At 33.0% G+C, this 24,914-nt stretch overlaps 1 protein-coding gene across 4 annotated transcripts in view; it reads right to left on the bottom strand.

The window, feature by feature from the left end:
• Window positions 1–1,335: 1,335 nt before the first annotated feature.
• LOC148613897 (uncharacterized) overlaps window positions 1,336–24,914 on the bottom strand; it is a 60,154-nt gene continuing 36,575 nt past the window's right edge. For 3 of the 4 annotated variants that reach the window (XM_088587554.1, XM_088587555.1, XM_088587552.1), the window contains 11 exons: window positions 23,095–23,254; window positions 18,608–18,778; window positions 17,360–17,451; window positions 16,071–16,297; window positions 15,598–15,857; window positions 14,516–14,741; window positions 13,255–13,344; window positions 11,958–12,160; window positions 10,869–11,072; window positions 10,258–10,429; window positions 1,336–7,140 (listed from right to left, as the gene is read on the bottom strand). In XM_088587554.1, coding sequence (XP_088443680.1) covers window positions 7,031–7,140; window positions 10,258–10,429; window positions 10,869–11,072; window positions 11,958–12,160; window positions 13,255–13,344; window positions 14,516–14,741; window positions 15,598–15,857; window positions 16,071–16,297; window positions 17,360–17,451; window positions 18,608–18,778; window positions 23,095–23,124 — 1,785 coding nt within the window. In that variant the 5' untranslated portion in view covers window positions 23,125–23,254 and the 3' untranslated portion in view covers window positions 1,336–7,030. Of the gene's footprint in view, window positions 7,141–10,257; window positions 10,430–10,868; window positions 11,073–11,957; window positions 12,161–13,254; window positions 13,345–14,515; window positions 14,742–15,597; window positions 15,858–16,070; window positions 16,298–17,359; window positions 17,452–18,607; window positions 18,779–23,094; window positions 23,255–24,368; window positions 24,707–24,914 lie in introns of those variants that run through there. The other variant, XM_088587551.1, reaches the window with a different exon arrangement.

The raw sequence follows: 24,914 nt of genomic DNA, 5'->3' as shown, positions 1-24,914 counted from the left end.
TAACCTAGGTTTACCTCCTTAACAAACTAGAAAACTTAGTGATAGATGTATAATTGGAAACGAGGCTCCTAGGAGCCTGAATTGCTCACCTGGTTAAATTTGTGCCTTTCAAGGGCAATAACTCTAACAAGGAGTTGTCCAACAATTTTGACTCCATGAAGACTTTCATAGGACATAACTTAAGAATCATTTCATCAACTGAAAGTTTCATTCTATCAATTATAGTTTTCAAGATAGTGACTGAAAACTGCTAAAAACATTTTTTTTTTTCTTTCAATGACAATAACTCTTACATGAAGTCGTCTGACAACTTTGATCCCTGGAGACTTTTCTAGTCCTTAAAATAAGAATCATGTAGGTCTGAAGATATTGGCTGAAAACTGGAAAAAAAGTCATTTTTCACCTCTCAAGGGCAATAACTCTTACATGGAGTCGTCTGACAACTTTGATCCCTTGGAGACTTCTGTAGGCGTTATAATAAGGACCATTTCAACAATTGAAAGAAATTAGCTAAACCTAACAGTTTTGGAGATATATGCAAAAATCTGCTGTCTGACCTCTACGTTCTATTTTTAGTAATGGCAGCCATGTTTTTTAACCAATCAAAAATCCAAACAGTCATTTTGTGCAGGATACCCTAAAAAACAAAACACCAACTTTTGTTGAATACTGTATAGTAGTTTCTGAGAAGGTTTTTGAAATTAAGAACATAAAAAAACAGCAAAAAACGTCCAAAATGTGCAATAAGTAAAGCATGGGTCAACATATTTTTACCAAAATTTGACCACAGATAGATCTATACTTTTACCTATAGCAGAATTTGGTTAATCCTAACGGTTTTCGAGATATATGCAAAAATCTACTGTCCGACCCCTATGTTCTATTTTAAGTAATGGTGGCCATTTTTTTTAACCAATCAAAAATCCAAACAATCATTTTGTGCAGGATACTGTAAGAAATATAATCTTAAGTTTCATCCAAATCCATTCAGTAGTTTCAGAGGAGAAGATGTTTGAAGAAATTGTTAACAATGACGACGGATGCCAAGTGATGGCAATAGCTCAAATGACCAATGGCCAGGTGAGCTAAAAATGGCAGTTTTGAAGTTAGGACAGGCAATATTACCATCAGTCCGTTAGGGCAAGATGTGGTGTTCTACCAAGACATTCAAACTGGCATTCTGTTTATTGGCATCGTCACAATCGATCGTCATAAGAAATTGCAGACATTTTTTAGTATCACAGTAGTAGCCTCAGATAGAAATCAGGCAGAAATGAAAAAAAAAAAACAATAAAGTTGCTGATAAATGATCACACCAGAGAAATAAAAGACATCTAACTTCTTATATATTTTATTTATGTGAACTTCAGACATGGTTTTGCATTTTGAAACTGACATTTATGACAGTTTTTCATCAAAACTACTTTAATTATATAAACCATTTGAATATTTAGTGGTTAAGTTTGTGAATGTCAGGGCTCGAGCTATCTGAGAAAAACAGGGAGAAGTGACTTCTCTTTCAGAGAGACACTAGGGAGAAGTGGGGAGTGGCCACAGAAGTTTAAAGAAACATGTTACAGACATGTACATTTAGTTTTGGCACAACTTCTTGTAACAGTTCGGATGTTGCATACACTTATAATGAGAATAGGTGCAGTGTATATGTGAAAGAAACAACCCCACCAGAATGAAAATGTCAGCCCAAGGCCATGCATTGGTCTTTGATGAATGAAAAGGAAACCCTCATTCCACAGGGCAGGCTGTAGCTAGCCCCAAAACATCATTATATACAGGTACAGCAGAAAAAGTTGCCACTATATACTCAAGTTTCATAACAAAAAACTAACAAGACAAAGAGAGGCCAGAAATTCCTGACTGACTTGGGACAGGCACAAAAAATGCAGCCAGGTAAAAGAACTTTGGCATGATCATAACCTTCCCCCTTTTAAAATCTAGCAACTGCAGAAAAAATATAACACGTATAAACACACCTAAAAATCAGTTCAAAAAGGCCGGAGTCTCTTGTTACAATAGAAATAAAATCGTACAGAACTGTATCTCTTTTAAATGCTTGGGATTTTGTAGTGATACAGGAGACCAGACCAGTCTACAATTAAATGTATAGTCCCTACATGTACTGCGAGAATACAATTGTATTTATCAAAAATCTAATATACAAAATCTTCATATTTTGCAGTATAAAAACATATCAAAATTAATGACATAAAACAAAAACCTAATTCATTATCATTACAAAAAGGTAAAAATATAGGGGTTCCAAAGCAAAGCTACATATGACAGCATCAGTTACTCATGATACTTTTAAATTTCTTCAAAATCAATTTCCTCCATGAATAATGAATTAAAAAAATATAATGTGGTGAGTTACTACATGCATAAGTTCTAACAAGGTCATGAATTAAGGAGATATGTTGAATACCTCTTCATCGTTTTGAAATAAACATTCTGGAGGAGGTTAAGGCAACTCAAAATATTTTTTCACTATTATGTATTATACAGGCAACTCACTAAAAATAACAAATACAACTGTTACGTGAACACTGACGTTATATTAGGAACAATTACTCTTCAGACCAGACTTTTATCTGTTAGTGTCAGTACATGTATTAAGATATGAATGGTTAAAATTATTTTTATACTTGACAGTCATATTTTGTTTTTTTTGGGTCAGTTTGCACCATATGCAAATCAGCTTATAGAATGTCAGGTGTGGAAAACAATTTTGTAACATTTTTCTCAGTATCTATATAATCACAGACTCTAGAAATTTGCTATGCAACTTCAGTATTGGGTCCCATATCATGGACTAATAAATAAGGTCTGCTGCACTTCTACTTCATGTTTGCCAACTGAATGCCATCCAGCAATTTGACCCATTTTTCAAATCTAAATGAGAGACATATTTTGAATTAGGGCCTTGCTAAAAAATCTGTTTAAGGCACAGATTATTTCTTTTCCAGGGAATTTTTTAGTTGAGGAAAAGATCATTTTGTGCTGGAACCAAAATAATTTATTTATTTTCAGCAGCAACTGGGGTTAAAATATTTAATCTACATTGTTGCAAAAATTTGAAATAATTTAAAAATCCCATTCCCCTCCATTTTGCCCAAATAAAATTGTTGGCACCAGATTAGTGAAAACAGGGGAAATTTACTTAAAAAATATGTAATAGGTGAATCAAATTATTGCACTAATAGAAATTAAATACAGATTAATAGTTACTTTCGATTTTGTTACAAACAATATCATGTTGAATATCTCAACAAGTAAGTGAGCACAAGTTGGGATGTTCCACATGATATTATTTCCATTTTGATACTGACAACATCATGTGGAACATATCAACTCAGGTTCACTGACACATAATATTGTTAGTATCAAAATCGAATGTAACGATTATTCTGTTTATTAGTCTAATACGCACTACAAACTGTTGGTGTTTGATGCCCTTTTCAATCAAAATCTCTAGAGAAGATCTAATGATGTCACTATCACTCCCAATGTTTCGATTGATATTTTCGAATATCTTGTCATGTACAAGAGATAGAAAAATATCTGTCCACAAGATCAAATAAATGGAGTACAGATTACTGATAACACAATATTATGCAAATAAATATAAGATGAGTACATAAAAATATCTGTTAATTAACAATGAGATTATAAAAAAAATTCTTGAGCCAGCAATATAGATTCTAATTCCTCTTCAATCACCTTGAGAATCAGACGTAACTCTAAACCTGCATGTCCTTTGGAATGTTACAAACATAAAATCATTAATATATAAAAGATGCAAAATATTAATACAAATGAAATCTTAAAATTATTAAATACATATTGCAACAATAAGATACCTAATGTCATTAAACTGACTTATTTTAGCCATACCTTACATATAACAAACTTTCCTAACCTGACCACCTCAAGAAGTAGGTGGTATATACAATATAGTTTCATTTTTTACCCTTTGACCTTAAGGACACTCTTCTATGAAAATGCAAGTCACCTGATCACAATTCTGTTTCCCGATTGGCCAAATACTGATAACTTAGTGGCATTTAATAAAACTATGTTGAAAATTGAAATGTAGAAACTTATAAATAAAAAGAACAAATTTTACTGTGTTAGCTATCTTTTTTTTAAAGATAGTACTTGTTTTAAACAATGATGATATTTTACAAGCAACAATCACAAATATCATGGTTAGGCTTTAGTTTGGATCTTTGTTGCTGTGTTTTCTACTTGTCATTTTATCACCACTATGACTATTTATTTTCCATGACATATTCTAATTTCTTTTCAGCAGTATTCTGGTCCTGTCATTTCATATAAAAATGTTAAATGGTTGTTCTGTAACTCAAAATAAATTACTCATTTATTCTGTTTCAAATCATACATATTCTCAGTCCTCATGGAGTTTAAGATGGCTAATTTTCAATGGTGTAACAGAAAGTACTTGATTAACTGTTAATGAAGACTAGAATGTTTGCTGAATGGCTATAGATTTTTTTTGCCATTTTGAGATATTTTGAATATATGATCTCCCTGCTCTTTAAATTTTAAGCAAATTAAAGAATCTTAATGAGCGTGCTCACATACCACATGCATCCCAATGTTATATACTCAAGTAAATTTGTTCGTAAGAGAAATATATTTAGAAGGACCCCAATAAAGAAGGAATAAGAGTGTTTTTTTCAGGCTTTGGACTGTGATTTCATAGAGTTTTAGTAAATCCAAAGTAAATATCATAGTAGCGGAACAAAACATAATTTTGACCTATAAATTATCATGGTGAACTTATATACCAAAAATCATGTCAATATCTGCAGGCGTTTAGAAAAAAAGTCCGGAAAACTGTTATTTCTGTGAATTTTGCTAAGTTCAAGGCCATAATTTCAATAAAAATCATCCGAGCAGAATGAAATGTAATCTTGACCTGTAACTTATCATGGTGAACTTATATACCAAGAGATCATGCCAATATCTGCAAGCGTTTAGAAAAAAAGTCCGGAAAACTGTTATTTCTGTGAATTTTGCTAAGTACAAGGCCCGTAATTCTGGCAAAAATCATCAGAGCAAAACAAAAATTAATCTTGACCTGTAACTTATCATGGTAAAATATATACCAAAAATTATGTCAATATCTGCAAGCGTTTAGAAAAAGTCTTGAAAAGTTTTTTTCTGTGACGTTTGCTAAGTTCAAGGCCCGTAATTTCGGTAAAAATCATCAGAGCGGAATAAAACATAAACTTGACCTTTAACTTATCATGATAAACTTAAATACCAAAAATCATATCAATATCTGCAAGCATTTAAAAAAAAAGTCCGGAAAACTGAAGACGGACTGATGGACGGGTCAACAATATTATACCCTTCGCAACTTCGTTGTGTGGGGTATAAATATCTGTATCAGATAAATTAGTGCAAAAACAATGTTTTTTCACCATGCAACTTTGCTTTATGTGTTTTGTTAAGGAAAGTGGAATACTCTTTTATCAATTTTTAATAGTATATGTGTATTTAAAAAAAATATGCACTGATACCAAATAAAACAGAAAACAAAAATAACTCCCAAAAACAATAAAATATGAATAACAGTCAAGCTAATCTAAAATATATGATAAAACATTTACAATACATTAAAATAAATTAACAATATCACATGTCAAGCACTTGTGATGATAAATAATTAAGTATAGGTTTACCTAAGAATCATGCAGATACAGAAAATGGTAAGAAAATTCAACTTACTGACAACCTTTAATTTTTCCAAAAAGTCACATTCATTATAAAAAGATGTATCTTAAGTTGGGGAAGTACAAAAAACTGAACAAAATAGATGAATTGAACTCTATTGAAGAAACTTTCCATTTATTTTTTCAGTATACAGATCGTTATACATATATGACCTGGCAATTTTCTCCACTTCCACAATCTTTCATATTTTTTTAATTTTTTATTTCCAAATCGCTAATAGGAACCTTAGGTACATTCATGTCCATTTAGTCAATCTAATTAAAAGCCCATCTTGCTTCACTCACGGTTTTCTGTTATGTTGAGTGTGGGCTAAATATAACAGAAAACCAGCAGTGATGCAAGAGCAGCTTTTCATGAGATTGATCCTATTAGAAGTATGGGCTTACTTAACCCTTATGTGACCCTTTGCATGATCCTTAGGTGAGCCAGTACTTATATCTCAATTGCATACTTAAAGGCACTTATCATGTATACATTTAAATTTTTGTTTTCAAAAATCACACATACAACTACTTCAATAATAGTAGAAACTACATGTAAACCTCAGAGGTACTTAACCAATTTACTAAAATTTGTCTAGAGTTTGAAGTGTTGACAAGTGTTACAGGTTAAAGTTCAATTTCTCCTTTATTACACATTTTGCATCAGACCACATACTTTCAGCAAGATTCAAATGTCCTCAATTATAACTTTTGTGAATTCATTGCATGAAATATTGATGAAATTTACTGCATGTCAACATCATTCCACAGTCTAGTTTTGTTATGTTTAGCCTGAACTAAAATTTCTCATTTCCTAAATTGTAATCAGTTCCTGCAAGGATTTGAAGAATGTGGGGGCCTGCTGACTGACCTAATAGGGGGGGCATCCACTGTCACCAGTGATTTTCTTTCATTTTAACTTTTTCCAAAAACTGAAGCCATGCAATGGATCTAAATCCACCTAAAATGCCTGCTACTCTCTGACTCTTGGAAATTGAACTAAATTTAATCAAATACAAAATATTTTTGTAATATAACCATGACCTTTGTTGATGGGTAATTATATCGAAATCTACTCCTCAATGTTGATAAAAGTTTAAGTAAAAATGTCTGAGACTTAAATTAACTGTCATTGTACAATCTTTATTGGCTATTTAAATATAACTTCTTTGAAATGAGATTCATAAGACCTTTAAAATAATAACTTCATAAACCTCCATCCATCTATAAACATTACACATTCAAACATTGACATAAACTATTCCATTTTCCTATACAACATGAACAGAACCAACAATCTTAAATTCAGCACTAAGGATATTAGATGGAGCTGTTTTCTTCTGGTTTGGCTGCTGTCCTCCAACAAATACTTGAATGGATCCTGAGCAAATATATTATGAAAATCATGATAAAGTGATAGATGGTACTAGTAATGCCATGCTGTTTTATGTACATTGTTTTAAAGATTCAATTCAAGTACCGATGGTAGCAGATGTCTTACTAACATGTCATTTTTCATCCCAGTGGGGTTGTTGTTTCTTTGACATATTCACCATATCCATTCTCATTATATGATTTCACAAAGCCATTGTAAAGTGGACATTGACGAAATCAGAATAATAACATATTAACAGTAAAATTGGGAATTTAAAAAATGGAATTCCTCCAAAAAGCAAAAAAAAAAATATGTCTGTACTCTAAAAGCCGAGTATTAACCAAAAAATCAATTTATATATAACAAGAATGGAAGTGGTGATATGTCAAAAGTTCTAACATTGCTTCAATGAAGAGATAGTGGAAAAAAAGAACAGATACTGTGAAATGCAACATATGCACCAGCGTATATATCCTGAACCCAAAAGAGTAAATACTTTCAGATATCACCAAAAAGGACTTTAACAAGTGTAAACACACCTGTAAGTAAGCTCTGAAAGTCCCCCCCACAACAAAAGCATTATAATCTGTGGAACAGAACAATGACAATTAGGCCAAAAAGTTAACATTTTTCCTCTGAAACTAAAATAAATCAATATCAGTGATTAATCAAATGTTCCCTGTAAAATAAATTTCAATAAATGACATGTGATGGAAATTTTACTATTGGACTTCCTTTGGCACCAATAATCAATTTTTGGTAATTCACTCTTTCCAATCAATTATCCTTTACTGTGAAAGTACTATTGTTCGTAGGGTACCAAATTTCATGGTTTCTGTGGGTTAGCCGGACAACAAAATTTGGTTCCCAACGAAAAGGAGATTCTGATTGATGTATATACTGAAAACTTAAAAAAAAACAAATTCAATAATCCATGAACTTGTGTATCTTCCCTAATCCACGAAAATTTGTATCCATGAATTAAAGTACTTTCACAGAAAGTAATTACCAGTACAAGGTTTGATTTTTTTTACTGTAGTTATGATAGTTTTTTTCTAAGATGGTTTGGACATGTTTATAGAAGAGAGTAGGTCTTCAATGATACATCTGAACCACAAACAATATGTATTGCAATATTGTAGACAAATGACTATATGTATCACAATACATATGGTGAACAAATACCCAGACGGTCGTGACTCTAGTTCCAAGCTGGTTTCCATTCTTTTTAACATGATGAAGGTGAAACCTTTTAACGCTCCCGAAGAAACATTAATAACAACAAATTTTTTGTCAGCTTTTATTTGATATGTTATACCTTCAAGTATGGTAAATTTTGTAATGATATATACTTGCCCTAAAGCATTATACTAATTGTCATGGTCTGATATGTCTATTGGCTGAAATGTCTGGCATTCATAAAGAATTATTGGTTTTCATGGTCTGAAATGTCTTTGGATCGAATTGTCCGGCACTGGTTAACATTTTGGTTCTTAAAATTTGCAAAACGTCTTAAAAGATTTCTTTTATTGTATTTCGTTTCGCTGCATTCTGTTTCATTTAGTATAGTTTAATTATGTTTTTATTACGATTTGATTAATTTTATTTAATTGTTTCATTTCAATTCTTTCTTTTATCGATTGTTTTGGTTCGTTTTCGTTTCGCAATTTTTATGACCCGAGAATTATGGGTAATATTGATGACGTAATTTTCTTAAACATCCGGAAGCCATACTGCAGACTATAAGGCCAACCCTATCTTGGAAAAACTATGATTCGATTTATATTTAATTATCGAAACTGACTAATATTTTCCGAGACTGGTTTGGCGCTCATTCGCACATACACAAGTATACGCAACTGAAGCTGCCATTATGCTGTTTTTCAGCTCCTGAAAATGCAGGTACAAACCGGATATTATGCTTTTTCTTGCCATAAGTATACAGAACCAAGTTGATAATACAACCATTAACGCTCCCTTTGGGAGTGTATGAAGGCCACTTACATGAAAAAAAATAAGTAACATAGCACACAAGTTTGGTATAGCTCAAAAACAAAGACCATATTTTTTCAGTATCCTAAGCAGCATCATTTATATTGTGTATCATTGTGAAGAACAGTAGTGTGGTGAAGACCTAGGATCAATGAAGAAAAACGCCAAAGACCAAGATGCTTGGAGATCCCCGGTTATAGCCTTATGTGCCTCTAGGTGTGAAGAGGATAAGCAAGTAGTTCTAAAGAAAAGGTTTACTGTTCATATTATTCTACATCAAACTGATAACTAGTCCGACTTTTATGCGAATTATTTCCCTTTGAATGAAATGCAAGAAAAAAAAACAAGGGTGAAAGGGCATTTATACAAAAAAATTATGACACCTTTCAGAGTATTTAAGTTAACAATTTGACAATACTTTAATTACATCAGCCCTAAAGATCTCAGTATAAGCCTTTAAAGTTTATGAAAGAGTAATCAAGGGAACCAAGGTTATAGCGGTAATCAAAAGAATGTAATCCAGGGACAAAGACCAGACATGGAAAACAGACATACACAACAAAGAACATGAAGTAACTAAAATCATACATACAAAGTAACAAAAGCAAATAAGCAACTCAGACTCCACTGAAAACTAGGAGCATGGACCAGGTGCACCGGTAGGGTAAGTAACAAAGGAACTTCCAACAATAAGGAAACATGTATAAAAGGAGATTTCTATAAGAATGCCAGAAAATTCACCGTAATTTTTTATTTTTAGCACCTTTGCTTCGGAGACCCAGTAGACATGAAAAGTGGCCACTAACAAATGTCCTAAATTTTGACCTTCTTCCATTGGACCGAATCACAACTTCCACATAAAACTACAGAATGAAAAAAATTACTTGTAAATTTGATCTTTGTCCTACATTTCTGCAGCAAATACTAAGCAATAAAGTTTAGGACAGCACAGAAAAAAATCAGGAAGAAACACACTAAAAAAAAGGGAACTATATTCATATACAATGAAAAGCTAAGGGGAATTAATTGTGATCTCGTACCACAATATTTAATTATCACTACTTCTGTCTGTTGTAGAGAAATTTACCTTGTTCAATGAGGAAACATTATCAGCCTGAACTGAGAATTTACCTTGTTCAATAAGGAATCCTTTATCAGTCCAAACAGCAAGGCTATGTGCCTCAATAGTTAATTTAACTGTTATAGATGATTTTTTAGCAATGAAAACTCTGTCGAACGCCACCAGTTGTAGATTGGGCATCACTTCTTTTGTTGTCAACCAATGGATGTAAACTTGTACTACCTAGAAAAAGAAATACATTTATCATTAAATTAAAAAGCATTTTATAATTCTGTCAATGGACCATCATAAAATACTCTTTTTATGAGTTTCAATTTTTTTTTCAATGATATGCAATAAAAGAAAAACATTTATTAGGTATTTATAACTACAGCTGCTTGTTTAAAATTTTGTACCACAAAAAAATAAATCGGTGTTATATAGAAATAGTCAAAATGCAATATACATTTCTAAGTCGAATATTTACGATTACATAATTCCGAAAAATTTCATATTTATGAGTTTTAAAATTAGTATTTTAAAATAACAGTCTTCTGTTCAGTTGAAACATTTCAACTTGACCTGAATTCAGGACAAACATTTACACATCCTACAAAAACACAAAAAAACATAAGACTAAACAACAAAACGAAGATTTGAGAGGTCGGCAGTTTTGTCTTACCTCATCACCATCAAACACTCCTCCTGTATTTGTAATAGTGACTTGTAAGATGATATTCTCTCCAGCTTTAACAGTTTTAGGTACTATTAAATCACTATAATTAAATGTTGTATAGCTGAGTCCATATCCAAAGGGATAGAGTGGTTCTCCTGTAAAATATCTGTAGGTTCTCTCCTTCATATGGTAGTCTACCATGGAGGGAATCTGCAAAAAGGACATTGATTAACATTGATTAAATTTGATATGATTTTAATGATTTATTAATTGATTGATTATAGTTTTAACATACCATGGCAGATATTTTGTGAATCTCAGAATGTGATTCTTTGGTTAAACAAACAGATCCTACTTAGTTCTGGCCAGGTATTCAATGTACTAGCATACAGAAAGAACAGCCTATTATTACATTATTCTGACTTTCAGCATAGAAACAGTGTCTACCAATATTTAAGTCGTTTGTATGACTCAACTGATAATGCTTTCACTACTAGAAATGTTATTGTTCAGGGCTTTTGGAGGGTTTTCAGTTCAAATATATCTTTGTGCATAAAATATACATGTATCAATTATTGTTATTTTGAAATGATATTGTGTTGAGAAAAAGACATTGATTATTACATCATTATAGGACCTAAGTAGTAAGCTTTATGCTCAAACCATGCTACCTGTACTGGATTTTATAAAGAAATAGATGGAAAAAACTTGGATCTGCAAAAAAACCACAGCTCACTTGTTGGTATCCCCAAGTTCTCCTCCAAAGAACCCCAAAAGTTATTTAGAAGGAAAAGCAAAATAGGAAGTGCACAATGGAATCATGTAATAAAACATGTATGAAAGTATCATCAGAGTTTGAGAGCAGCTTTGGAATAGAACTACAAATGAATGGACAGGCGGACGGAAAAAATGATTACTACAAACCTTCTGTTTTTAAGCTGGGGGCATGAAAAGTAATCACATAACAATCGACACCCCAATACACTATTAATCTACTACTTCCATAACTATTGCAAAAAAGAATAAATTCTCTTAATCTTTTGCATTTCTAAATGATATATGTAATCACTGCAAATCATCTCAACAAATGCTTACCTGATCAGCATATTTATACCAAGTGTATGGCAACCTTCCTCCTGGACTAATCTTATTAGACATCAGAGCAAATAAAGCTTCGCCGGTTGCCTGGGCAGGGAAGAAACACTGCATTATGATAACAACATTGTCATTTTCCTCAGCCCATGTGATATTGACTGGTCCAGCAGTAAAAAGGAGTAGAATAACTGGAACTTTACCACCTAAAATATTTAAGTAGCACTCCAGCTAAGGATCATGAAAAATGTGATTCATGGGTAAAAAGCCTATATATTTTTATTTTTGATATTTTGTTTAAAATGTCATAGTAAACAGAAATTAACATGTGGTTTTGCATATAACCCATGCTCTTAGGAGATAAAAATTATATAGAATGCACTGTAGATTTCAAAATTAAGGGAGATAACTCTGTAAATGACGCTCAAATACAATAGAGTCTACTGGATTTTCAATGTGAATTATCTCCTAAGAGCAGGCAGATTTGAAAGAATAATTACACATTTCATAGTTTAGACCCATAAAACAACTTAATTACAAAAATAAAAATATGTAGCCTTATTTTTGGGGTGTATCACATTTTTCAGATTTTGCATGATTCTAACAAAGACAGCTATTTAAAAAAGCAAAAACCCTTTGATCCTCATTTGTTACCAATTATTTGAGAATTGTATTATTAATGATTGATTGTTGGGGTTAAACTTCCTAGTAGCAATATAATTGTATATTAAAGTCTACTTATATTCATATGTTTAATTTTAGTGGTTTGTAAAAATTCTGTTCGTTAGTGGTTTTTTGAAATTGCAAGTTTCATAAGAGCATCAAAATAATCAATTAAAATTGTACAATATGTAGGGAATGTGAATTTATGTTTGATCTAATCTTTCTTGAAATTTAATATCCCATAAACATGAGTTCCTCAAGTCGCTTGAAATTTTTATGTTCATTTATTTGTTTTATTTAATGTTTTATTTATCACTTCCATAAGAATATATTTAAGCCATTCATAGTTCTGGTCTTACATTCTACATATATATAGGATGTGGCTGACGTGACGTCATTATAAGATATAATGACATACATCATCCTAACATGTGAATGTCAACTCCTGTATTTATACATGTAGTACATGTAATAATTGACAACATATAATAATTTTTTTCACTAGTATCAAATATAAACTTTATTGAAACTATCACTTAACCATAAACCTTAAAAAGGTCTCAATAACCAAAGCCCATCAACAAAAAGAACTAGTTTCATTCTTTTTCAATGTTTCCATGGAAACCATTCAACTCACCATATTTCACAGCATCCTGAAGTAACTGAAGTTGTTTCCCTGGTAACTCCATGTTTCTTCTATCTTTCCCTTCCGATTCCACATCAGTACCTGTAATTCCAATTTTCAGTATTGATTTGTAAGGTTGGGGTAAAATTACTTCACCAATAAATTCTAAAGTCCTTTATTAAGTATTTCAGAGCTTTGTTAGGAAAAAAATATACTACTCAAGTCACCATAGATCCCAAAATTAACTTCAGTGTCGGTTCAAAATATTCATGCAAACATTTGTGACTGCTATTGAGAAAATGTTACATATCCATTCTACATTCTGATAAAAGTTTTCTAGTTTGCTATTGCATAACATTTTCCAGTAATTAACCCATGATAATGCTTGCATAGTTTTAAATCTTGTAATAACCTGCTTTGATTTCATAAAAACCCAACATGGGAATTTCCAGTTCAAAATAACCATCATTTAATATGGAATAGTCAAGACTTTACTTAAAATGATATGTCGGTTAAAAATAATAATCAAAACTACTTATTAGAACAAGTTGGTTGAAAAGTTGAAATATGTACCACGGACTTGACTTTTTATTAGCAACTCGGCGGGTGTTTCTAGAAAAGCAGAGGGCGCTTACCCTACCAGTGCACCTGGTCCATGCTCCCAGTTTGTAGTGGAGTCCGAGTTAATCATTTACTTTTGTTACTTTGTATGTATGATTTTAGTTACTTTATGTTCTTTGTTGTGTATGTCTGTTTTCCATGTCTGGTCTTTGTCCCTGGATTATATTTTTTCGATTACCGCTATAACCTTGGTTCCCTTGATTACTCTTATGTAACATATCACAAACAACTAGAAAAGCATATATTTCTTTAGTCTAAATTTTAAGTTCAAGAATCAACTTCCTACAAAGAAAAATTCTACATGGCAAATACCTCAACAGATGAATATATAGAGTCTTTGTTTCATCATGGTTTAAATCATTTCTCAACTAGAAATTAAATCATTTCTCAACTAGAAATGGTACATGAAAATAAGCACTTCAACATGCTAACTTTGAGCTAAATAGTTCACAAAATTAGGAGTTATAATTCAAACTGGTTACCTCAAGACACAAGACATTCAACAAAATCTGTAGAAAATTCATAAAATGTAGCATTATTGGAAACCTCCTACAGAAATTCAATCCCCACTCAATTACCTAAATCTTTATTAAAATACTTAACATGCACAAGGGAGAAATATCATAAACTACTAAATGGTATTTAACCATACCTGTTCCCAAACACACAATAATGACTGACGCATCTTTCACAGCTGTCTGTATCTTTGACGAGTCATAGTGATCACACTTATTGCCATCACTGCAACCTGTCTCATTTGAAGATGTCTGAGCCAGAGATTTGAGGCTCTCATATGGGGTTGTTACAAACTTCGGGTCTGCTGCAGGTGCATAGTCTCCAAATAGGTCAGCTCTGTTATCAACCATTGGACCAACGAACTATACAATATATTGAAATTAACATGTTAAATTGTCAAGTAGTTGTGATGACTTCAAAGTAATTGCAACAGAAAAAACAATTATATGATTTTAGCTTCCAGAAATATACAACATTCACCCCTTTACATGTCCAAGGCAAAATTGATATCAATTTCATCAAAAGCAAATTAATAATAAATTAATATAGAAGATGAAAAGACAACAACTGCTAAAATTACCACCATGTTCTCATCTTGTAATGATCAACATGCTTCTGTCCATCTTGAGATGCATGTCCTCAGGAAAGAAAAAGGTCGCACAAACGTCCAATGTTTGGGTAAAACATGTCGTTCATTACAACATGAGAACCTAGCAGTAAATTCACTGTTGTTGTTTTTTTTTTCTTTTATATTCATATCAGTTTGCTTTTGATGATACATCAATATATTTTCTTCATTTATTTTACTGATATATAAAACCTCTATATTCGATTCCACAAAAGGTCCATCTGTTTGTTACTATACCATACCATATCATACTAAAAAAGTTGGTAATGTCAATATCAGTTACCTTATAGCACAGAAATTCATATTGTTTATATCGACAATCTACCATTACAGTGTTGAGAGTGCTGTATTTATAAATCAAACTTACAACAGTTGGCTAAAAACTAATCAGCTCAAAATTTAACATTGTGAAATTGTATATGACTCTAAATAAAATTTACTACCGACTTTACTAAATTATTTACTTAGTAGAAAAATTCATATTTTAAGAAAAGAAGGGATCACTAAAATTGGAGATAATTGAAGTTTCATGGAAAATGAGTGAACAATGCTATATATAATTTTAAATGTACCATAGATTATTTACTTACAGCTATTTTAGGAATCTTTGGAATTTCTTTGAAGATGGATTGGGCCTCACTTTTACTCTTTAACAAAACAAATGACTTAGCAGCTGCTTCCACTGTCAACCTCCTGTGAGCCTCATTCTGGACAACAGACAGATTTAATTTTGTATATGGATTCATGAAAGGTGGATCAAATTCTCCCAACCTCATTCTGGTGTAAAATAAAGGTTTGACTTTCTCTCTTATTGTTTCCTCTTTCAATTTCTTCTCTTTGATAGCATCCACTAAAAATAGAAAACAAGCTTTCAAGATGTAAATAGGTAAGATTAGGCAAAAAATTGAAAGATCAAAGAAAAAAACAAAAGATCAAAGTAAAATGCTGCCAAATCAGCTTAAAAATGTGAGCGTATTGACAAGCCTGAATAAAAATTTTAAAAGGAAAAGTATTATCATGATTTTTAGATGCACTAATTTTTCAAAGTTAAACTTGTACTTACTCATATATAAATATACTGGTAACTTAGCATTTCCTGATAGTTCTAGATTACAGCCAGCATTGACACATCCCGCCACTGTTGAGGAAGGTAACAAGTAATAAAAGTGCCACAGAATGATGTTTTCAATGGCTGTTTCATCACTGACAACATACCCAGTAAAGTTCCACTCATCTCTAAGTATCGTTGTTAACAGCTTACTATTAGCACAGGCTGGTATCCCATTTATGCTGTTTAACAGAAGAATAGGCCAAAATAAAAATTGTGTGTTTCCTTTCACCATACCCAACATATTTTTCAGCTTAAAAAGAGAACCCTTCAGTTTTTTTTATCATTTTTCAATAAGCACTGTTACAGTCTGAGATTTTCTCATCTATATTCCATGCAAAAAAGTGGACAATTAAAAAATTTCCTACCAACTTACTTAGGTTGTAATAGGAAACGCACATATTTTATCTTGCTTTAGAATGATGTGTTTTAAAAAGTATACAAGTCATTCTAATTAAATCCAGGGTCTTGTTATGTCATTAGTTGAGGGGAACTTTAAGTTTAATTTTATTTGAATTTCTAACATTCCCTCTTTCAGACTTGTTACAATTTAATATATGAAAAAAAAAGTAAGTGCCTGAAACAGGTCTTATTCTATTTAGACAATAATTTCAGGAGAACTTTTCTAAGTTGAGGTAACAACTTTATACCACTTTTTAGAATACAAAACAACTAAATTAATCATTTCTATGATTAAGCATTTTAAGCTTGAAAATAAAAATTATTTTGTCTTTCCACAAAATAATGCACGAACAAGTGTACAGGTAAGTAAATAAATCTTATCCAAATCTGAATACATTCCAGTGCACCTGATGTCACTTCCTGTTTTTATGGGAGTTCATATTCAATTGTTAGTATTTTAATTTTTTATTGTGTAAGTCTTACTTTCTTTATCTTCAGTTTTTATATGTAATCCAGTCTTTGAAATTGACACCAGCCTGATACCCATGGCTGGTAAAAATGCAGGCAGGCTTGCAGCATTTGGCTAACATGCCAATGATTGCTATGAAAGTTCATTGAAATTTTTTAGCTTGGCTTGTTATCAGAAATTTATTTGGCAAATATTGGAAATGTATTTAATTCAGGAAGCTACAATAGGTACGTAGATTGCCTTTGTTTCCTGTTTTCAGTTCAGGCAATGTACTAGCATTTTTATGCACTTAATTTTCCCCAATGTTGACACTTCTGTATTTTTTTGCCAACACAAATAACAAAATCTGAAGATAATATACATGTACATATACCTGTTATAACTACACATAAGACTGTAAGTTCCAGCTTTAACACACTTTCTGAAGGCAGGTAAAAATGTTAGCCTCCAATCCCTCTCTGATACCTATAAAATATTTTTCTTATCAAGCTGCTTAGGATACAATACTACACATTCTTGTTTTTATGTGCCAAGCTGACATGACTGATAAAAAAAATTAAATCTTTTTATGTCAAAAGTCAAATTAAGATTCCAGCAATAATAAAATGCCAACAACAGCGAAAACATCATCATTTATAACCATTCCAGGTAACTTCTTGTAAGACTAATGTACAATTGAATGATTATGGTTTAACATCCTATGGCAGATATTTCAAGCATTTCAGTAGGAGAACGATAGGCCAATCAAACAGACCCTGCTTTGTACTAGTCTGACATGATCAAATGAACAGACCCTGTTTTGTACTAGTCTGACCTGACCAACTGAACAGAACCAACTTTGAACTGGCCTGACTCTTGTATAATTTATCATGAGGATCATTTCATCAACTGAAAGTTTTTTCTTTATTTCAAAACTGCTCGGTGGTCTCACCTCAAGTGTGACAGGTCATGGGTTTGAACACCAAAGACTTAAAAACTGGTAGTCATGCACTGCATCTTTGCCAAGCATGCAGATATAGGAAATCCTGTATTAACTGATTAACTTGGAGACTGACTGTCCTTCGGAGAGATATGCTCTCAGGGGACTATCACACTAGTACAAAGCAGAATCTGCTCTATTGATATTAAAAATTGAACACCTGTGCAAACTCAACACAGGGTAATCTCACATGCCGAGGCTAAGATAATTTTTTTCTTATGAGGCTCTCATGTTACTTCCAGATGGTATCTATCTTGATATATGTACAGCATAAATTTATGGTAAAAAAATTATAAAAGTAGTAGTGTTCAATAAATCTTTTTGTAAATTTTTTTAATGTAATTACCCTTATCAAAAACCTTGACAGACTTTGATGGAATAAAACTCCTTATTTCTTATAATTAATTGACCTGACAGACTTGGATGGAATTCAACCGATCAAAATGAGTTTTCAGAATGTAAATAAAAACATACATAGCAGATGCATGATTTTTTCCTGACGATTTGATGAGTATTTATATTCAAGATAACTAAAAAAGGCGACTTAAGCAAAGTTTTCAACATTTAAAAAGGATCATATAAACAATCCTAAACTGATCCAAGAAAGGATAATGATGAACAGTAGCCAATGGCAAACCTCACCACAGAGTTAAATCCCATTCTGGATTGTGGAATATCTTCTGGTCCTCCATGCACATCAAAATGTTTACATCCTGCATTGGCCCTGATGTAACGTGGATGGTTACCTTGGAGACCATTCACAAAACTAGCAGCGAGAGTTCCACTGAGAAAAGGATCTTCACCATAAGATTCCTACAATTACAAAACAGTAAAAGCATTAAATTTTGATGACCTGAGTATCTTTCTTTCACTATGATAATTTAGATTGTTCATCTTCAGACCTGGTACAAATAGGTTTTCAGTCTGTGTTTCTGTAAATCAGTTCAAATTTCAATCTGTCTGCAAAACATCTGGTGTACCTCTTATATGGCCTTATGTGTAATACAGTGTACAATGTAAGAGTAAATTCATGTGCGATCAATTTCTTCACATGCATCCCAAAATGAAAATACTCTGTAACCTTCTTTAAATCTGATCGCATATCACATTGCACTTATTCTTATCCATGCAGCCAGGGTTATTGTAAAACATATCAATATTCACAGTTTCTTATTTTTGCGGATTCTGTCAAATAAATATATTCGTGGGTTTCAATTTTCGCTGTTTCAAAAAATGATAGATGTTAAGCAAATAAATTCGCGCATACTGTTTTTTGTGACTTTCTGTTCACCTTGAAAATAGCGGAATTAGTACATCGCAAAAATTGATACGTTAACAGTATTTGAATAGTGGCTTAGTATGAAGTGACAAAGTACTTTAACCCCGTCACATTTTTTGCTCCTGTCCCAAGTCAGGAATTTCTGGCCTCTATATGTCTTGTTTTGTTTTCACCTTCAGTTTATTTTATTATGTTATTTGAGTATATAGGGGCAACTCTTTCGCTATACCTGTGTATAATGATGTTTTGGGGCCAGCTGCATTTCCATGTCGTTCATTGAAGACCATTGGGTGGCCTCGGGCTAACACTTTCATCATATACACCGTACCTATTATTGTTGTATAGTAAGGTACATCTTCATATGTTACAAAGAGTAATCAAGGGAACAAAGTTTCTAGCGCTAATCAAAAGAACACAATCCAGGGACAAAGAACAGACATGGAAAACAGACATACACAACAAAGAACAAAAAAGTAACCAAAATAATACATACAAAGCAAATGAGCAACTCGAATTCCACTAAAAACTAGGAGCATGAACCAGGTGTACCGATAGGGTATGCATCCTCTGCTTTTCTAGAAACACCCAACAAGTTGCTCATAAAAAGTCTGGGGTAGAATGTATGTCAGAACATTATCTCTACATTCTAATTGTTCTCAGATATAAAATTATATTAGACAACCTTTGATTTTCTATTCATAAGAATTTCATGGTAAAGAAAATTAAACTGAACTTGATGCTTATCAGATTTGACTAACATGCAATATGAAGGGTGTCCCTGGCAGGACATTATATCTTCACCCTTCTGGAGCACTTGATGTCATTCCTGTTTTTGAAGTTGTTTTTTTTTGTATTTTATATTACAAGTGCTATATTTTTTGTATGCTGTCTTGTTTTTTTCTTATCTTCCAATTACACATATAACTATATTTATTCTGTTGTCTACATTTTATAAATGGATCATCTCTGTTTCCTGTTTTCATATTCATGATATTTCGGCAATGTCTCTGGATTGTCCTTCTATTTTGAGGTTTCCATCTGTTTTATTTTGTTGATTAAGAAATAAATCACAGAAACTCCATTTTATCATTGTTTTACCATGGGCAGGTGCGTAGCTTCCTATTCGCCAACACGCACGTGTGTGCACATCAGAGAAAAAAAAAACAAAAAAAAACACTCTTCTATCAATCTCTTTTTGATGTGATTGCAATTTCATTCACCATATATGGCGTTAGATACACCAGTTTCAGGTAGCAGTGACTTCAATCTTTGATAAATTGATTTGGGTTATGTCTGACTGTATATGCGGAGATTTATTCGATTTTGTCAACGTCAGTTTTGTGTTGTCGCATCAAATAAACATGACATAGGAATGTGAGAAATCAGAAAAACCTAAATGGAAAACACTCGACTGTCTTTTTGCTACTACAGCAAAAAGTTCTGATACCACAATAGGTGTTACACAGGAACCACTTTTAACGGACATCTTGTCAGAGTCAGAAAGAAATAAAGACGTTGCTAAGTGCTGTATAGCAGCCGCATCATCTAGCAAAGCTGTTGTCCCTGAAAATAACTGAAACTGTGTTGCTTTGCGGAAAGCAAAGTATTGGGATACGGGGACATACACCCCAGCTTAGAAATTTCATGGCCATCTTACATTCTAAGGCATGCATCAATGATATTCTGACAGACCATTTAGAGAATAGTAGTGGTAGGGCTAAGTACACGTAGCCTGATATCCAAAATTAACTTATTAACATTATTGGAGATCAAATTCGCACATGGATAGTCAAAAGTTGCAACAAAAGTAAGTTTTTTACATTAATCGCAGATGAAACAACCTATACATATACCCATGAACAGGTTTCAGTCTGTCTCCGCTGCTTGGTAAGGGATGATATCAACCATAAAATATCGATCAAAGAAGATTTTCTTGACTTTGTACATGTAATGGCAAAGAGTACTACTAGTGAACATTTGGCCGAAACTCTTGATTCAAACTCCTAACAATGCTAATATCGATACTATGAAAATGAGAGCACAGGGCTATGTCAGCGCCATGAACATATCTGTAAAATATAACAGGGTTCAGGCTAGAATTCAGTAAACAGTTCCAGCTGCTGTCTATGTCCACTGTAAATTGCACTGCCTAAATCTGGTGAAAGTCCGTAGTTGTAAGGATGCCTCAGTAACACATGTTATGTCTACTGTTCAGGACGTTGCAATTGCAATCGATAATTCTCCGAAAAAAAATTCAAGTATTTTACGAAGAATTAGATGCAGATGCAGCTATGAAAGACAACATGGATAAACCAACCAAATTACGCACACGTTGAACAAGTTGGGCCGACGCACTCTATACTTTCAAGGCATCATTCCCAGTGGTCGTTCATGCACTGGAAAACTTACGAAGTGTAGGAGATGATAAGGCAGGTCAACACTTGGCATCGAATTTGTGATTGCTCTTGTTGTGTCGGAGCATATTTTGCAGAGCATCGTCTACTTGTCTAAATTTTTGCAAGAAGTATAATGTGACTTGCTAGAGCCAACAAAAGAGAGCAAAACGGTTACTCAGCTATTACGTGGAGAACATATGGATGACACAGTTTGGGATGCATTGTACCAGACAGCTCTGGATATGAGTTACATAGTTGAGGGTATGCCAAGGCGATGTGGACGGCAAATAACAAGGGCCAATCACCATGCAAATACACAGAAACAATACTGGAAAGTGTCTTTGTACTACCCATTTATCAATCATATGATCACGGAATTAGAGTCTCGTCTATCAAATCTGAAAATCACTTCCATGCTCAATATCTTCTTCCACGTTGTGTAAACAACATTACAGATGAGCAAATTATGACATTGTTCGAGACCTATCGAGTGGACCTTACTTGTGACTTGGATGAATTTAAGAGAGAGAGGTCGCCTGTTGGTGTATGCGCTGGTCAATAACACCTCAGAACCAGATCCCCAATACACTTTATGAACACTAGGCACATTTGATGCTGTCCTGTATCCTTCCATTGACACAATCTTTTGTATAATGCTTACAATGCTGGTAACAAGCGCTACAGCTGAACGAACGTTTAGCATACTTGGAAGACTGAAGACTTGCATACGATCTACTTTGAACAATGACAGATTAGCAGCACTTGCGTTGATGCATATTCACTGCAAATTTCCAATTTCTGCCAAGACACGGAGAGCAGATTTTGGACAGTTCTAAGAAACCAAGTAATATTTAATAAAATTACAAAATTAGTGTATTTATTTATCACGCTCAAACACTTCATTTGTACTTTGAGATACTCTTCTTCTTAGGGACCTGGAGACTTTTGGTAACACCCTAAAGTGATTACATTTTCTGTCAATCTCACTGTCCTTCATATGATAACTCAAAAATTAGAGAAATTTCCTTTAAAAAATGGTTATTCCAGCAATAGTTTTTACGTCCCAGGAATGGTGAGAATGCAGGATATTGCACCATTTACCCCAGAGTTTTTGGAAGCCTTGAGCAGCCCCCAAACTCCCTGCCATTCCCGACCCTGCGTGCATATCATTTAAAGCTAGCTATGCCCCTGACAGGCTGGCAATTTGTGTGATTGTTTTACCCCCAGCAATAGTGAGGTGTTAAATAACAACATTAATAGCCAGTCCATGGTAAAACAATGATAAAATGGAGTATCCGTGATTCATTTCGATTCTAATAGTTTCTTTATACCTTTGATTAGACGCAGCCTTGGTATTGCACGAAATGTTGGTCATGTGTTTATCACTTTATTACCATAACCGTGGTCTAAAGAGCTTTCAGGCACGTCATATCAGATTTGATATTTAACCTCACCTGATTCCTTCCCCATAGTGGATGTCTCATAATATTAATGACAGGGCTAAAACAGCTGAGTCCAGTGTGATCTGAGTAGACTCCATGGCTGACATAGTCATTATGTTTCCCCCTTACTTCTTCGGCTGTGGCTTCTGCTATCTTAGATATTAACTTTGGACTGAAATGTAAGATGTTATTTAGAAATGTATGAAAAAATGTGAAATAAGATTTGAGAAAACTGAATGACTGAATCCAGAAATTTCAAAAAATCAGCCTTTAAAAATAAAAGTAGAACCTTTAACACTAGATTGATTGATTTATTGCTGTTTAATTGTCCTACTATCACACAGACCCACTATACACACAGAACTGCATGCCACCTACCTCAACACATATAGTATATATGTTGATTCAAAGCCAACCAGTTGTTCTCTCTATCTCAACATTAATACCGATACAAGGATACAAATACTAAATTATTCAAAAATCAGTGGCCCACTAGGGGAATTGTGTAGAGTGAACTTAAAAATACATGGTTTATACAAGAAAAACACAAGGGTTAATGACTGAAAGATTATACAGACTATTAATGCACATACAGGTGCAGAACATATTGTGTATATAATTAAATCATTCTCTCAGTATATAACATTAATTTTAAACTGGCTATTTAAGCATCGATATTTATAAAAATCAGACAGCAGGTGATACATGCATGCCGAATATCCACCAAATTCATTTTTACTTCTTATTCATAATTGGTTACAGACCGCAGAACAAGTCAAAATTTTTCATTTGGGTGTTGTGATTTTGAGATAATGTTAATATAGATTGCACATGAAATTAGCATTTCAGAGAAGTTAATTATTGTTCTTCATTTGCTTTGAGTTAGTTGATTTTAGTGTGAGAATAATGTGTGGTTTTCTCAAAAGTAAAGATCTGAATGTAGAAAAGACCAGCTGTACATAAATATATAGCATCTGTAAACCTAAAAAACCTTGTTTATACATTGTGTCTGAATATCACATAGCCTGGTACTGAAATCTTACTACATGTAGCTACTGCAACTGTACAATATAGGACTACATGCAGGCCATCTGTCACACTTGGCACACAAGCAGTAATTACCACTTTTAAATAATTTATTTGAAAATGCCAATGTATCAAACCTACATATATGTATAACCTTAAACACTCCATATTATCCATGGAGTTGGTATTCAACAAATCATCGTCGTCAAATGTCACAAATACTGAAAACTTTAGAATGTAGCGCATGTATGTAAGAATACCTAAAACTAGCTGCTAATCCAATTGCTTGAGGGAAAGCTGTTGCATTTCCAGCCAATGCATCACCCCTGAGACATTCAGTGTTCCACTGGTAAGGTCCTATACCAAGTCTTTTGATAGAAGGAGCAGGACCCCCATATTGCCCGGCTCCACCTCTTGCCATCTGATACATAATTTCCTCAGCAGTAAGTCTGCTAACGAGATCGTCAACTCTGTCATTCCAAGATAGGGAAATATTTCTAAATGGATAATCAGCTATGATACTGGAAATTAAGAATGTAAACACAGACGTTCTAATTACAGCCATCTTCACATTGTTATGACAGGATAATACCGGAGCTGTGCCGAAAATGGCGGGAAGCATATATTGTCTCCCCTAGTCTAGACTTGTTTTAGAATTAAAGTTGGTTTCGTTTTAATTGCATACATAAACCATCATTTCTTGTGTGAACATAATAAAAATGATTTTCATATACTGATACTTTTAAAACTATTTTTATTTTAAAACGAAAGTAAAATTATATGAAAAGGGAGATAAGTTAGCGCCA

This window comes from Perna viridis, chromosome 6, assembly GCF_037379345.1.
Source record: "Perna viridis isolate PV_CMFRI_1.1 ecotype Kerala chromosome 6, ASM3737934v1, whole genome shotgun sequence".
NCBI lineage: Eukaryota > Metazoa > Mollusca > Bivalvia > Mytilida > Mytilidae > Perna > Perna viridis.
This window is presented reverse-complemented; position numbering and strand designations above follow the sequence as displayed.